The 14747-nt window shown below is 47.9% G+C and overlaps 3 protein-coding genes and 1 non-coding gene across 5 annotated transcripts; 2 read left to right on the forward strand and 2 right to left on the reverse strand.

The window, feature by feature from the left end:
- Positions 1–159: 159 nt before the first annotated feature.
- Positions 160–4721, reverse strand: LOC112894358 (pentatricopeptide repeat-containing protein At4g11690-like). The gene is made up of 3 exons (XM_025962042.1): positions 4610–4721; positions 465–2449; positions 160–356 (listed from the first exon to the last, which is right to left on the reverse strand). The coding sequence occupies exon 2, from the start codon at positions 1976–1978 to the stop codon at positions 710–712; it is 1269 nt and encodes a 422-aa protein (XP_025817827.1). The 5' UTR covers positions 1979–2449; positions 4610–4721; the 3' UTR covers positions 160–356; positions 465–709.
- TRNAK-CUU lies at positions 3234–3306 on the reverse strand. The gene has a single exon. It is a non-coding gene; the product is annotated as a tRNA-Lys (tRNA).
- Positions 4722–5749: 1028 nt separating the features above from the next.
- LOC112893436 (protein ESMERALDA 1-like) lies at positions 5750–11768 on the forward strand. 2 transcript variants are annotated; one of them, XM_025960762.1, is made up of 13 exons: positions 5750–6481; positions 7738–7807; positions 8323–8390; positions 8505–8593; positions 8867–9064; positions 9173–9377; positions 9604–9771; positions 9890–10057; positions 10140–10330; positions 10449–11135; positions 11231–11313; positions 11403–11458; positions 11546–11768. In XM_025960762.1, the coding sequence occupies exons 1-10, from the start codon at positions 6113–6115 to the stop codon at positions 10609–10611; spliced, it is 1689 nt and encodes a 562-aa protein (XP_025816547.1). In that variant the 5' UTR covers positions 5750–6112; the 3' UTR covers positions 10612–11135; positions 11231–11313; positions 11403–11458; positions 11546–11768. The 2 variants fall into 2 exon arrangements, with proteins under 2 accessions (XP_025816547.1, XP_025816546.1); XM_025960761.1 differs by having other exon boundaries at positions 11236–11313.
- A 152-nt stretch (positions 11769–11920) lies between these two features.
- On the forward strand, positions 11921–13962 carry LOC112893437 (fasciclin-like arabinogalactan protein 4). Its single transcript, XM_025960764.1, has one exon. The coding sequence runs from the start codon at positions 12423–12425 to the stop codon at positions 13707–13709; it is 1287 nt and encodes a 428-aa protein (XP_025816549.1). The 5' UTR covers positions 11921–12422; the 3' UTR covers positions 13710–13962.
- Positions 13963–14747: the final 785 nt, after the last annotated feature.

A 14747-nucleotide genomic window follows, 5' to 3' on the forward strand; every position in this document is an offset into this window, starting at 1 on the left:
AACCTAGTACTACATTTGCTTGAAGTAACACGAATGTTTTTAAGAACCGTACGCAAATGAATAATCTTGTGCTAGACATGCCGCTGCTCAATTTTTTTTTATTTGCTTGTTTTGTTAGACCTGTTTGAGCAAACTCATATCACGCAACACACAGCAATCTGAAAGGCTATATATTCTAGTTAATCACATGGATAGTAGGAGTTCCATTAAGGTGAAAATACTGTATGTACAGGAAATAGTTGCGTTTTCTGTTGTCCCGAGGGAATGACATGCAGTTAACAAAAACTGAAAGATGGTTGGCAGCCATTGACTATAGCAGGAACTCATCCAGCATATCCGTGGACCATGCTTGACCTCTGATGAACAAGGGGGAAATCAGAGTTGACTAACTTGGTACTTCCAGAACGAATCAACAGACTGTACATGAACAATATTGACTTTTGAAAGGGGAAAAAGGTACTGACCTTTGTCTTGCAGGGAAATGTCTCAGCACGTGGATCTTCATCTTTCACGGCTGTACAAATAGAGCCAACCACTCTCCCCCGTCGTGAAGGAGCTGTTCAATAAAGGACCAAAATGTTGCTAGAAGAAAGATTTCAGTACACCTTCCCATGTAGGGGGTGCTCTTTTGGGTATCACCTTTCCCACTGCATGATAACTATAGTAACATATGACCTGGCAGATAACAGAAACTGCGTGCCTGACTACTTTAAGTAAAAGGGACATCTGTAGAATCGCCCAATCTTGCCTTAGCATCCAATAATGCTCTGTGGATGGATTCACTTGTTTGCAGACCAGCGCTCGCCATGTCATCAATCAAAGCCTCCGCCTCCTGGCACTTTCCTTCATTGCAGAGAAGACGGATCGTCAGGCAATAGCTAGCAACATTTGGAACCAAGCCAATCCTCCTCATTTCCATGATCAGCCTCAGGGCTTTATATGAGCTTCCTTCACGCCCATAGCCATAGATCATCATGTCATATATCACATTATTTGGCTTGACACCTTTCAAGTCCATTGACTGGAACAGCTTCCTGGCTTCCATCATCTTCCCTTCCATGCAGAGTGCATGCAAGATAACACCATAACTCTGCACATCCACCTCCAAACCAGTCCTCTCCATCTCTGAAAGCATCTCGAATGCACTCGTCATTTCATTTTCCTTGGCAAATGCATCAATGAGTATGGTGTACGTCACTTTTGTAGGCGCTAAACCACGCTCCTTCATGTCCGAGAAAGCTCTGATCGCCCGGGCCATATCTCTAACACGACAGAAACCAGCAATGAGCGCATTGTATGTCACTGCACTAGGTAGGAACCCTGCTGCCTTCATCTGGTTGAAGAAATGCAAAGCATTGGACATCTTCCCAGCTTTTCCATAGCCATCGACAAGAAGGTTGAACGTCACCATGCTTGGACGGATACCCTCCCTTCTCATCGCTTCCAGTAGCTGGACGGCATCCTTCAGCTTGCCGTGCCTGCATAACCCAGCAATGAGGGTGTTGTAGCTGACAACATTGCGCACGACGTCCTTCACAGGCATTTCATCGAACAGGAGACGGGCGCGCTCGAACTCCCCGGTCCTGCACCACTCCCCGATCAAGCAGTTGTAGGTGTAGAGGTTGGGTTCGACTCCGCCTCTCCTCATCTCCTCAAACAAGGCGAAACCCAATTCTCTGTGCCCGTGAACGAAGTAGCCGTGGATCAGCGCGGTGTACGTGACCTCGTTAGGGGTCACGCCCAGGCGCGGCATTACGTCGAACACCCTCCGGGCCTCCACCACGTCGCCGCTCCTGCAGCAGCCGTGGACGAGCGCGGTGCACGCGGCCACGTCCAACGCCGCGTCGCCTAACTTCGCCCCGCGGGCGAGCACCGCCAGGGCCGACCGCAGCTCGGCGGCGGCGCAGAGCCGGCGCACGGCCACGGCCGTGGTCGCCGCCATCAGAGTCCGCGTGAAACCTTCAAAGCCTTTTCTCATCCTTTCCCTGCCGTTTTCCGGGGTCAGGACTATTCACCGGCCACGAGCTGGGGTCACGAATTCCGCGAAACCGTCGACGGTAGACAAGCCAACCCCAATCGCGTTGGCCGAAGAAACAAGAAAGGTAGAGCTTGTGACGTGAAGTTCAGCATAGTTTCGCCCTTGGCTTGTATGGTGCGGCGAGTGGCCTTTGTTTGGAATTGCCGAATTGGGAATCAAGCTTTGTACGTCCCTCGCTCAGCACACCAGAAGAGCCATACTACACGATGACACGAGCATCTCTTTCCCGCCCCCGCCGTGCAGCAGCAGTGCCCAGTTGAAGCAGCCTGATGCACTCTAGCCTGTCCTTGCCAAGATCCTGCTTTCTTTCAGTTTGTTTTCTCGATTTCAGTGTGTTCCTCTGTATGACCCACCAGGCACCAGTTCGCCAACCGGGATTTCAGCGTGTCGGTGCCTCGCATTCCCCTGTACCTGACGCCAAAGAACCTGCATTAGTTTCGAATGTTTCTCGTCAGTCATCGGCGGTCAGCTTCAATTCAACAATTGACCACTTCGGTTCAGATGATCGTCGGTAAGTAGTGAAATCAGTCACTGACTTACCTAGTTAGCGCGAGGTTACAGTTACAGTCTTACAGAAGACAAAAAAGATGTCGGCAGTGCCTCCGGCTACTGCTTAACAAGCTTGTGCAGTTGCAAAGCAGTGCTAAAATGGAAAGGACACCTGCTGGCATCACCAGAACTCCAATCATGTCAATGACGGTGATTCAGAGTAGCACATCGCCATCGCCTGGACCCGGGAAGCCGGTCCCAGGTCATACCAGTAAACAGGAGTGCCCTCCTGTGCCGTTCATCTGCAGACGCGTCCAGTCAGTCCAGCTCCTTCACCCTCACCTATCCCTGTCGATCTTGGTCGCTGCATCAGAACCTCGGCTTACCTGCAATCTCACTCTCACTCCAGAACTCAAGTTCCAGAAGCTGTGAGTGCGCTCGTTGGCAATGGCGGGCAGGTGAGTGCGCTTAACCTTTTTTGCTAAATGCGCTTTTGTATCTCTCCGATGATTGCTAGATTCAGCCATTCAGGTGTCATGTCCGGTGCTAATGTGCTATCCGAGTAAAGTCTGTAATTATAGCCTTTAAAAAAGAAGTTGGGCCTAGCGTGATCCACTTACTTTGATAACAGTCATTAGTAATTTATCTGGTACATACTATAAACAGGAAAAAAAGAAAAAGAAAAGAAAGACAAAAAAAATTGAATCGCCCACCGTGGGGCTCGAACCCACGACCACAAGGTTAAGAGCCTTGCGCTCTACCGACTGAGCTAGACGGGCCTGCATTTCCATGTCCCGAGATATCTTTTAACACTTGTACTATACTGACTGAGCTCGACAGGCTTATAGTTCCACGTTCCAATATAGCTTATATACCAGAAATAAAACCGCGTTTGCCGAATTAACTAATTCCTTGATCATCATCAGCTCATCTAAAGGAACAAAAATGACTGAGCTAGTGAGCTCCATAATAATACTTTTAGTTTACCACTGAACGACCGTGAAATTGAAATGGCTACTAGCGCCGGCCCGGACATCCGATCATCGGATGCTCCGTTGTAATATCAAAACAAAATATCTAAAATATAAAAATTATAAGATTGCAATATTAAAAAAATACGAAAAAATAGTTCAATGTAAACATTGTATCCTGAGGAAAAAAATTTCCGGCGCAACATTGAAAGCATGTTTCATGCAATATTTTCAAACAAAATCATCATATGATAGATTGAGATTAAGCACGATGAAATATTAAAACACAAATGCTGCAACATCAAATATTTAATAGATGAAAAACCAAAAGCGATCTGTTGCAATATTCGCACACACATATATAGTGTTTTGCAACATCAAAAAATATGCTGCTGCAACACTATAGGTGCCTAATGCAACATGGATGTCGAGAAGTACAGAGCCTTTCTTCCAACTTGAGACCGCGGCTGTCCTCGCGCACCGCTTCCCCAAGCTCCTGCGCCTCCATGGAGGTCCTCCCTGCCGTCCCCGCGCCCCTGCCCCCGCCGTACGACCGTCGCGCACTGCCCAGGGCCGGGCTTGCCGCCGCCGGCCTCGGGCTGACGTGCCGCATGAGGCTCATCCGAGGAGAGCTAGACACGGAGGGGCGGCGTAGCTAGGCAGGGCTTCGGATGAGGACAACGTGGACAGATAGACGAGCGTGGGAAGAAGCGGCGGACAGAGCTGCCGGCAGCAGCAGCGAGGTGAGTGCTGCACGGGGAGCGCCGCCTACCTCGCACCGCCTCCAAGCTCACCATCCTCCTGGCAGCTCACCGGAGCACCGCCACCGCTACATTGCCTCCGCATACCTCCGAGCTTGCAGGAGCGAGGCTGCGTGCCGCCCTCCCGCCAGCTCGCCGGAGCGCCGCCACCCTCCAATTCTCCATGGCAGGGGGAGGGAGAGAGAGAGAGAGGGGTAGAGAGAATAGGATCGGAGTGGATAAGGTGGTGGATGTATAAGCCTGACGTTGCGGGATCTGTATCCGATTTTTTCACTAGACATCTATCGTACGAGTTCTAGCATTATCGAAATTGAAAACGATGAACCGAGTATAAGTCGCCACGCACTGACCTGAATATGGCGAAATGGAAGATAGAAAGAGTAAAAAAGATCTATTTGCTTCACCCTTGTACACGAAAGCACATTCTGGAAAAAAATGTGATGCTGGTCAGGACAAACTAGCACATCCACGAAACTTCGACACGAGGAAAGAGATCAATCCAAGAACCTTACCTGCCTGAAGTGTTCTCCACGGCATTCAGAACGAAGGAAAAAGCGCGCCTTTTGGCTGCTCGGGCACTACACGTTACACGCTCCACGTGTGCCATTTGACTTCCAGACCTACGTGGCAGGCCCAAATCCCATCTTTTTATATCCGTGTTAAGTACAGTCCATATGCTGCACTGCTGCAGCAAGTATCTTTACACGACGTCAGGTCGTCATCACGCTACACAGATTTGCGAGATACCATGGCGCTTTTTAAGAGCTAAATTTTAGTCTCGTCACATCAAAGAGAATATCGCTATTTAGAAGTATTAAATAAATTCTGTATATAAAACTTTTTCACAAATGGATGCTAATTCGCGAGATGAATTTAACGAGTCTAATTAATTTATAATTTGCAACGGTGATACTATAGTAACCATCCAACATATCTTATTAGATTCGTCTCGCGAATTAGTCATGAAATTCTACAATTAGTTTTATAATTAAATTTTATTTCATACTTCTAAATAATAAGATATTTTTTATGTGACATGACTACCCCTATATTAGTACATTGCATCGTGAGCACATGTGGCGGCGTGACGTGATGAACCAGTTACCAGTCACCATCAAACCATCAATGAGTGAGGAATGATCGCCCATGGCGAGCCATCAACGTGGACGGAGAGTCGAAGACGAACGACCATTCCAACTTCCATCTTCCATGCCGTCTCTCACCTGCCAACTATCGGCTATCGCATTCAGCATCTATGAGTCTATGACCGCGATACCGCGGGTGTTCCCATCACGCACGTCCAGAGGCGAGCGAGATCGCAGCGCATCTACTCCCAGACCCAACTGTCCGCCACCCACGCGAGAGTAGGCGGCTCCCCAAACCCAAACGCTAAACCCTTCCAAATCCACATCATTCTGTCCACGCTACCCGAACCAGCAGACCAAAAGGCCAAATCCCCGGTCAGCGCCGCACCCACGCCTCAAAAGCACAAAATTTGAGAAATCAAACGCACCGAAACCACCCCCAGTCCACCACCCCACCCGCACTAGCCAGCACGGAGCCACCACCCCACGGGCCACGGTCCACCCGAGAGCGATCGAGTCGAGCCCTGAGCCCGCACGGCGCACGCGGACGCGGTCACGCGCCGCGCACATGCGCCCCCGCCCTCCCTCCGCACAAGCGCAGCGCCGCCGCCCCACCGCCGCCGCCGGTTCCCTTAGTTTCTCGCGCTCCACGGCGCCGCGGAAGCGCGATCACGCGGGGGAAGCCCCGGCTCGAGCTCTGGACTGCAGCTCCGAGCCTGAAAGGCGCGCGCTCACTCGTACCAGGAGGTCCCGGGCCCGGAGGCTTCGATGCAGAACCACGCGTACAGCCGGCTGGGCAGCTCCGGGGGCGGCGCGGCCGTGCCGTCGCCGCCGTCTTCGCCGTGGCGGGCGCTGGGGAGGAGGGCCTCGGCGAAGGGAGGATGGTCCGCGCGGGCCGGCGCGGGCGCCGCGCGGAGGGCGGCGCGGGCGGTGCTCGCGGCGCTGCTGCGGCGGCAGGCGGTGTTCCTCTTCGCGCCGCTGCTGTACGTCGCGGCGATGCTGCTCTACATGGGGTCCATCTCGCTCGACAGCGTGCCCCGCATCATCTCGCGGCCCGCGCCCGGGTCGATGTACCGCAGCCCGCAGCTCTACGCCCGCCTCCGCGCCGACATGGACGCCGATAACGCCACCGACGCGGTAAGTGGCTCCTCCTGCACATCTGCATCCCAGTCTATTGGACTGGGAATTATGTGTCTGATGGAAGTATTTGGTCGTTCTGGGTGATTGGCGGGTTTAACGCGTGCTCTGGTTTCCTTAGTTCTGGTGTTCCGTACTTGGATCATTTGGTGCCGTTTAAGATTCAGTGTGTCAGCTGATCGAGCAGGGACAGTGAATGCGTGGTGGTGGATGGTGGTCAGTACATGTTCAGATTATTTTAGTGACGTCCGATTTGGTCGAAGTTTTGGGTTAAGTTATCTTCTAGTTGTTAGAGAATGGCAGTAAACTCATAGAAATATGTGTGGTGTACCGATTTTATATTTAGCGAGCTAGTTCATGCATGTGTGTAGCGAATGACAGGACCAAATTGACGGCGTTTCACCAGTTAATACCTGCTTCAGCTTGTGGGAGTCATGGAATATTATTCAGTCAGCAGACAATGGTTGGCCTGGTCAGAATCAGATAGGTGGATTTGGGGAATTTTGTCAGATCAACTTGTGTCACCATTAATGTGTGAGGGGTGTTCACATATTGCCTAGTGAGTGTCTGTTCTTCAAATCGTAAGATATGTATGTTTTCTGTTTACATATTACTTGAGTGGAGTTTGTGCAGTACATCCATTTGCATTTTATTAGTCCATACTTTTTTTCAAGTTATAACACCCTCAATGCATGACTTTGTTCTCAATGAATTGCCAACTTCATTCTACTGGAAAACAGAACAAGTTTTCTGAGATGACTGTTCAAATAAATCGAATAACCTCCTGTCCTTCTCAACATGGTATCTTAGGATAACTCTATGATAAACATAGACTAATTTCCCAGTGCTCAAGGTGGCCTATGTCTATAGCTGGTAATAACATATGCATCTTCCTGGCCTGTTATATCAATACTTTTGCGCCTAACTCTCTCGGTAAGATGGTATATGCAACCTACATACAGCATGTACAATATAGATAATTGTGTCTGCCCTTGTGGAATAGTTTAGTGTTGGGGCACTGGAATTTACTACCTGTTTGATTTGTTTTCATTACATATCTGGTTTTACAATGTTGTATATTAGAATTACATAATCATATTCTCTGTGGTAGAAAATTGTTGTTTGTTCCATTGGTTGAAATGTACCATTTTAACTTATCCTGTCCTTATTTGCATGGCTTCGTCTTAACTCGTAAGTTCAGTTATACACATTTGTATGCGTGGTTCATTCATAGTGATGTTCCTAACTTTTTGTAGCTAGCAACTGTATGGCGGCATGCTTACAAAGGTGGCATTTGGAGACCTTGCATCAGCAATAACACCAACGGTATGCTGTTTGTATTTTTTTTTCCGTCTTGCATCACAAGTTGCGAATGATTGTGGATATTTGTTATTTCTTATTGTAGTTTAGTCCTACTATCTATGGCTTCGATTTCGGAAGAAGCTAACTTGTTCCATTCCATTTTGAAGTTTTCTGGTTTGGGGTACCCAACTATTTTATTTCATGATGACTCAATTTGACAGATGTTATGTGTATTGTGAAGCGCCGAAGGGCATATGCATATGACACCTTTTACTAGCTTAGTTGCAGGCTTTATGGTTCCTAAAATTTCTTTTCACAAAAACATTCTCACCCCTAACTTCTGTATTACTAGTAGACATGGGCATTCCGGTCTAGGAATGGCCCGATGCCCAGGCTTCAGTTTCCTATCCTGTAATCTTGAGCATGGATTGGCCTTGGTATAGTTTATGATATATTTTGTGTACTTTAGGTTGCCACTTTTGTGTCATGCATTTTTATCTTGAGGGGAGTATCTAATGATTTTTTATTAATCATGGTAGGTTTGCCTGAATCAAATGGCTACATTTACGTTGAGGCAAATGGCGGTTTGAATCAACAACGAACATCGGTATATTTACCTTTCATCAGTGGTTCTTCATCACTATTACCCCTCTGTGGTTCAGGTTGTAATGTTTGCTGAATTCCTTCATATTTTTTTGAACTTTCAATTTTTTTTTTGCAGATCTGCAATGCAGTTGCTGTTGCTGGCTTTCTAAATGCAACTCTTGTAATCCCAAACTTCCACTATCACAGCATTTGGAGGGATCCTAGGTCTCTCTCGCTCCAATTTTTATGTGTCCATTTATTATCTCTATATATTTTTCATTGCATCAAGACCTTTGGTTAGTCTTGAATTTATCATCAAACAAGTCTATGTACTTATTGTTACATCTTGTATCTTAGGTATTTTCCTAAAAAGTCAGAATTCAACTGCATTAACACTAATTGTAGCAATTCAAATGACTAAAATCTCTAATTAATGCCACGTTTTTTTTGTGTGTACTACACCACAAATGAAGCTATTTACAATTTTTTTTTGTACAGCAAGTTTAGTGAGATTTATGATGAGGATCACTTTATCCAACGTTTGAAAAATGATGTCCGGGTGGTTGATAAGGTGCCTGCTTTCATAATGGAAAGGTTTGGTCACAATTTGAGTAATGCATTTAATTTCAAGATAAAGGCTTGGTCTCCTATCCAGTTCTACGAAGATGCTGTTCTCCCCAAGTTGATTGAAGAAAGGTGGGTTGAAGCCAATGCTGATTGCAGTTCTGAAGAACATCTGCTATTTTGTGATATTGCTAAGTAATATTTACTTATATGAGCTTTGAGTTTGTTTCTGAATTTCAGGCTCATAAGGATATCGCCTTTTGCGAATCGGCTGTCATTTGATGCCCCTCTGGCTGTTCAACGTCTCAGATGTGTAGCAAATTTTGAAGCCTTAAAATTTTCTAAACCAATCACAGCTATATCTAACACCTTAGTTTCTCGAATGAGAGAAAAAAGTGCTGAAAACAATGGGAAATACGTAGCAGTGCATCTCCGCTTTGAAGAGGTTAGTTTTCTATCCAATATTTATTCTCAGTTTGTTCCTGAACAACAAAACATCCCAATGTTGTTGAATAACCACCAGGAGTTTTCAGAACTGCTAGGTCCCAGACCCCTGGTTATCAGAAGTATAGCAAACAAACAAGTTCGCTTTTCTGTTTGTTTTCCTCATCCGTTGATATGCACATGGTGATTAGACAGGAGAATTCTCAGCAATTATAGTTCCTTTTCAGGATATGGTTGCCTTCTCTTGTTGTGTATTTGATGGAGGTGACAATGAGAAGAAGGAATTGGATGCAGCCAGAGAAAAAGGTTGGAGAGGGAAGTTTACAAGGCCAGGACGTGTAATAAGGCCTGGAGCAATCAGGATGAATGGGAAATGTCCACTGACACCTTTGGAGGTATGTCTGGTGTTTCTGCTTGGAAAGAAGCCTCAGGAATTCTACTATCGAGCAAATACAACAGTCATTGCTGAATAAATATGTCCTGAACCATTACATGCTTATGCTATTGATGCAGGTTGGATTAATGCTGCGTGGAATGGGTTTCAGCAATAATACTGCGATATATTTGGCTTCTGGAAGGATATATAAAGCAGAAAAGAACATGGCTCCTCTCCTTGAAATGTTCCCTCTCTTACAGACAAAAGAAACATTAGCATCGGATGAAGAACTTGCTCCATTCAAGGTATGTTATGTAGGATGGTTGTAATTTTTCTTATTTCCTGTCTTTTTAGGTATCTACTCTTTAAAATAGCTCCTGTCTGCAGAACTTCTCGTCAAGGATGGCAGCTATTGACTACAGTGTCTGTGTTCATAGTGAGGTTTTTGTGACTACCCAAGGCGGCAATTTTCCTCATTTTCTTATTGGCCATAGGAGATACTTGTATGGCGGCCATGCCAAAACGATTAAGCCTGATAAAAGAAGATTGGCCATACTCTTTGACAATCCACGTATCGGGTATGCCGTTACTGACATTTATTAGATATGTTTGATTGTCTTTTTTTCGATGCCCTTAATTCTTCACTTTTAAACATATATTTTTCATCTTGTCAAAGTTCTGATTTGGTTTGTGCAGGTGGAAGTCACTGAAACGACAATTGTTCAATATGAGAGCACATAGTGATGCCAAGGGCATTGAGATAAAAAGAGCAAATGAATCTGTTTACACCTTTCCATGCCCTGATTGCATGTGCCGTTCAAACAAATCAGAACATCCCAAATCTATCCAGGCCAGATAGCATCTAGTTGTATCTTGACATGATTGACTTACCCCAAGTTGTTCTTGGTGCCATGGCATCCTTGATTCCTTATTCTTTGCATGCCTTCTGGTGGTGAGATGTTCCGTATCCTCCAAGCATCCCTACTGAACCGTTGCTCATCCATTCCATCCTCCCTGGTGGCTTCTTGCTTGTATAGCCTTGAGCGACTGAGATATATCAGATTCTCTACATCTAATCCCTGGTGCTAACAATACACACTGATTCACTACAACAGATGTATGTAACAATGTCTAGGGCTACGTTAACTTAGTGCTAAACCACTCAGTGTAGTAGTAGTTCCCTTGTACAATGCTTAGGTGGGAAGCAATTGTCATACAAAATTTTGTAGCAAATATGATATTGTTCCTTTTGGTTAAATTTGTTGACCATTTCTCAGAATTCAGCTCTTGTCTCTTTGCTGCATCTTTCTAATGTATTCTTTGCGGTAACTTAGTTGGACACTAAGCAACTACTACCAGTTTAAAGATGGAAACAGCCTAAAGGTAAACTGTACTCTCAGATTCTAATTCTTGATGTTGCCACTCGAGAAGCAAGCAGGATGTGCTTACTGACCGCATTGTGCCCATGTTGCCCCTAGAGCAGCAAGCAGGATCTGTATAGTGACTGCATTGCTTCTCAGGCTGAGGGATTGTCTGAATGATTAAGCATATCACGGAAAAGGTATTGTGTTCCTCTTCATTTCTTTGTGCTTGTTAGTTGAGTTAATTGTGTGGAGAGACAAACCTTTTCACTGTAATGATCTGAAGCAGGGTTTACGATCGGGACTCTTCGCGTTTGCGTCACCCAGTACTTGGAAAGGAAGTTGGTGAGTAGCGAACAACTGCCTCGCGCCAACCTAGGTTTGTTTCTTGCTTGTTTTATTTTTTCTTGCGCTGATCCAATTTTTTGGCAGGTGCTTTTGCTACTGATAATCTCTCTCAAACCGAGCTCGATGTTACCGGTCATCCCAAAGCTGCAGACCCTGGAAAACCAGCTCGCAGGAGAAAAGGCTCTTGGGTCCCTGCTTTTTTGGACTCTAAGTTTCACCCTCTAAAGTAACCCTGCTCTAGCTATACTCACTGCCATGTTACTGTTCACGTGCTCCATTTCACAATTTGAAACCTATGGCATGGCAATGGGTCTCCTCTGTCCTTGGCATACACGACAGAGCGAACATATAGATATCAACGAGAACGTCAGAAATTCCTATAGATGGGATCAAAGCATTATTTTCTAGGTAAATGGGATATGGGGTCCCCATGCTTTAAGCTGGGTTCATTCTATGTAGTAGTGACATTTTGCTTTTTAGGTTGTATCACCAAATCTAGGGATGATATAAGCAATGAAAAATAGCGTTGCATAGTACTGGTACCACCGGCTTTAGAGCCTAGAATGACGACTCGGTGAGCGCCAATTTGTCGAAGAGAAGAACCAAGGCACACGTGACGCGACCAGCATATCATGGTACAAACTTTGCAAAAGCGCCTGGCGGGACGCGAGCTGGCGTAGCTGCTATAGTCCAAGCCACCTACTCACCCACGCCATCAATTCTCGCCGCTCCACGCAAAGGTCACGGTCACCCCATTCAGACACCAAAGAAGGCCGCAAGCAAGCTTAGCTAAACCGAAACCCACCGAACAGGAAAGGTGGGGACTGGGGAGGAAGAAGAAAACACCAAATTATTCCCCTCTCATCAGGGCAGGCAACCGCAGCGCCCCCCGTCCCTCTCCTCCCGTCGTCATCTATCTCCCACTCACTCCCCACTCTACCACTGCTCCTCCACTGGCGAGATGGGGAGAGGCTCGGGCGCCGCTCCCGTCTCGCCGCGCCTCGCGCTCGAGGTCGCGGTGCTGGCGCTGCTCGCGGCGGCGGCGGCGCTGCCTTCCCCGGCGGCCGGGGTCAACGTGACGGCCGTGCTCTCGGCGTTCCCCAACTTCGCCGACTTCGCGCGCCTGCTGGCGTCCACCCCCGTGGCCGGGGAGCTGACCGGGAGGTCGTCGCTGACGCTGCTGGCCGTGCCGAATGCCAACCTGCCGCAGTCGCCCTCGGCATTCGCGGCCGGCGCCGGCGCCGACATCGCCGACGTGCTGCGGTACCACGTCCTGCTCGAGTACCTCTCCCCTTCCGACCTCGCTCGCCTCCCCGCGTCCGGGAAGCTCGTGACGACGCTGTTCCAGACCACGGGCCGCGCGCCCTCCGACCTCGGCGCCGTCAACCTCACCGCGGGGGCAAACTCCACCGTCGTGGTCCGCTCGCCGGCGCCGTCCCCGGGCTCGAACGCCACCGTCCTCGGCGCCGTGACCGCGGTGCCCTACAACCTCAGCGTGCTCGCGGTGGGTGGCCTCATCGTCCCCTCCGGATTCGACCTCGCGGCCTCCGAGAGCCGTCCGCCGCCGCCGGTGAACATCACCCGGGTCCTCACCGATGCGCGGGGATTCAACGTGGCGGCCTCCATGCTGCAGGCTTCCGGTGTGGCGAGCGAGTTTGAGGCCGACGAGCACGGCGCTGGCATCACCGTCTTCGTCCCCACCGACGACGCCTTTGCCGGCCTCCCCGCCACCGACCGCCTCCAGTCCCTCCCCGCAGAGCGCAAGGCCGTTGTGCTCCGCTTCCACGTCCTGCACTCCTACTACCCGCTCGGCTCCCTCGAGTCCATCGTGAACCCCGTCCAGCCCACTCTCGCGACCGAGTACACCGAGGCTGGCCGCTTCACCCTAAACATAACCCGTGTCAATGGCTCCATCGCCATTGACACCGGCGTCGTGCAGGCATCCATCACCCGAACAGTGTTCGACCAAAACCCTGTGTCAGTCTTTGCCGTCTCCAAGGTTCTACTGCCCAAGGAAATGTTCAGCCGGGGGGATTCTGACAGCACTACCATGGCACCACCTTCAGCCGCGATGGCACCTGGCGACGCCGGGAATGAACAGACACCGCCGACAAGGCTTTCATCCCCGCCTGACCTGCACGGCGAGGATAGTGAGTCGTTAGCTGCTTTGATGACAGCAAAGGGGGCTTCTTGGTGGTGTATAGGATTGATGTATCTACAGCTGCATCTGTTACTCTCTCTGGTATGAGATCCAGGTGTGCTTGTTGCTTGCTTCGTTGTGCTCAGATTTTGTTCTTCTTACTGTCTAGAACGTCTACACCGGAAAATGGATGGGTTGGGGAGAGAATTCCGTAGCTGCAAAGTAGCAAACAGATTAGTTGCTTCACTTGATTATTCCCTTTTCTTTTCCTTCTGTCGTGTGGCAAAAGGGAAATAATATCATGTGTAGGAATCTATGCAGTCATTCTGTTCCACAATGAAATAGTATTTTCTATTCAGCATCTTCTCTTTTTGCTTGGGTTTGAACTCTACTTTGGAGGTTCAAATGGGGTGGCATTGTGGGGAATTTAGCATCTGGATTCGATCTGAGCGAGTGAATTCAATAGAACTGGCTGAGGGGATATACCACTATCATATAGATAAGTGGTTGTGGTGTCTCCTGCTCTGCCCAGGCTGAGGGTTCATGATCTCGCAATGTCATTGTTGTATGAAAACACATGATAGAACTATGGTACTCTGCCATGTTAGGTCATTTGACTCTAGTGGTAGAACTGAGGTCTCATGACTGACAAGTTAGTTGCAAGCTGAGGACCAAAGTGCCAAAGCTCCCTATGGAAACTTATTGGCAGCGGACAGTCTCTGATAGCAAAGAAATTTGGTGGGATAAATTTTGCATACACTTGTGGAAACACTTTAGGTGGATTTACTGAATCTCATCTCAAGATCAAGTACCTTGTTTGTGCCTTGGTTATTACTGATTTGCGTTTTATAGTAGAATATCATATATTTAGCAGCACGTTCCTCAAGTTGGAAAAAACATTTTTCTTTCTTTGTGGAGATTATAGACATTAAGTGGCTGAGCATAAAATATCCATTAGGCCGTAGTACCAACCAAATGGCTGTAGTACACACGGAGGGAGAGCATATCAGAATGAGAATTACTTGTTGATATGTCGTCACTACATGTAGTTCTTATGCTGATATTCCTGGAATTCTATGGTGCTGCAGTGTTCAGCATGAGCAGTTGTTTTCTTTGCAGGACCACTTGCTATGCATGATAATTCGT

Source organism: Panicum hallii, chromosome 5, assembly GCF_002211085.1.
Source record: "Panicum hallii strain FIL2 chromosome 5, PHallii_v3.1, whole genome shotgun sequence".
Lineage (NCBI taxonomy): Eukaryota > Viridiplantae > Streptophyta > Magnoliopsida > Poales > Poaceae > Panicum > Panicum hallii.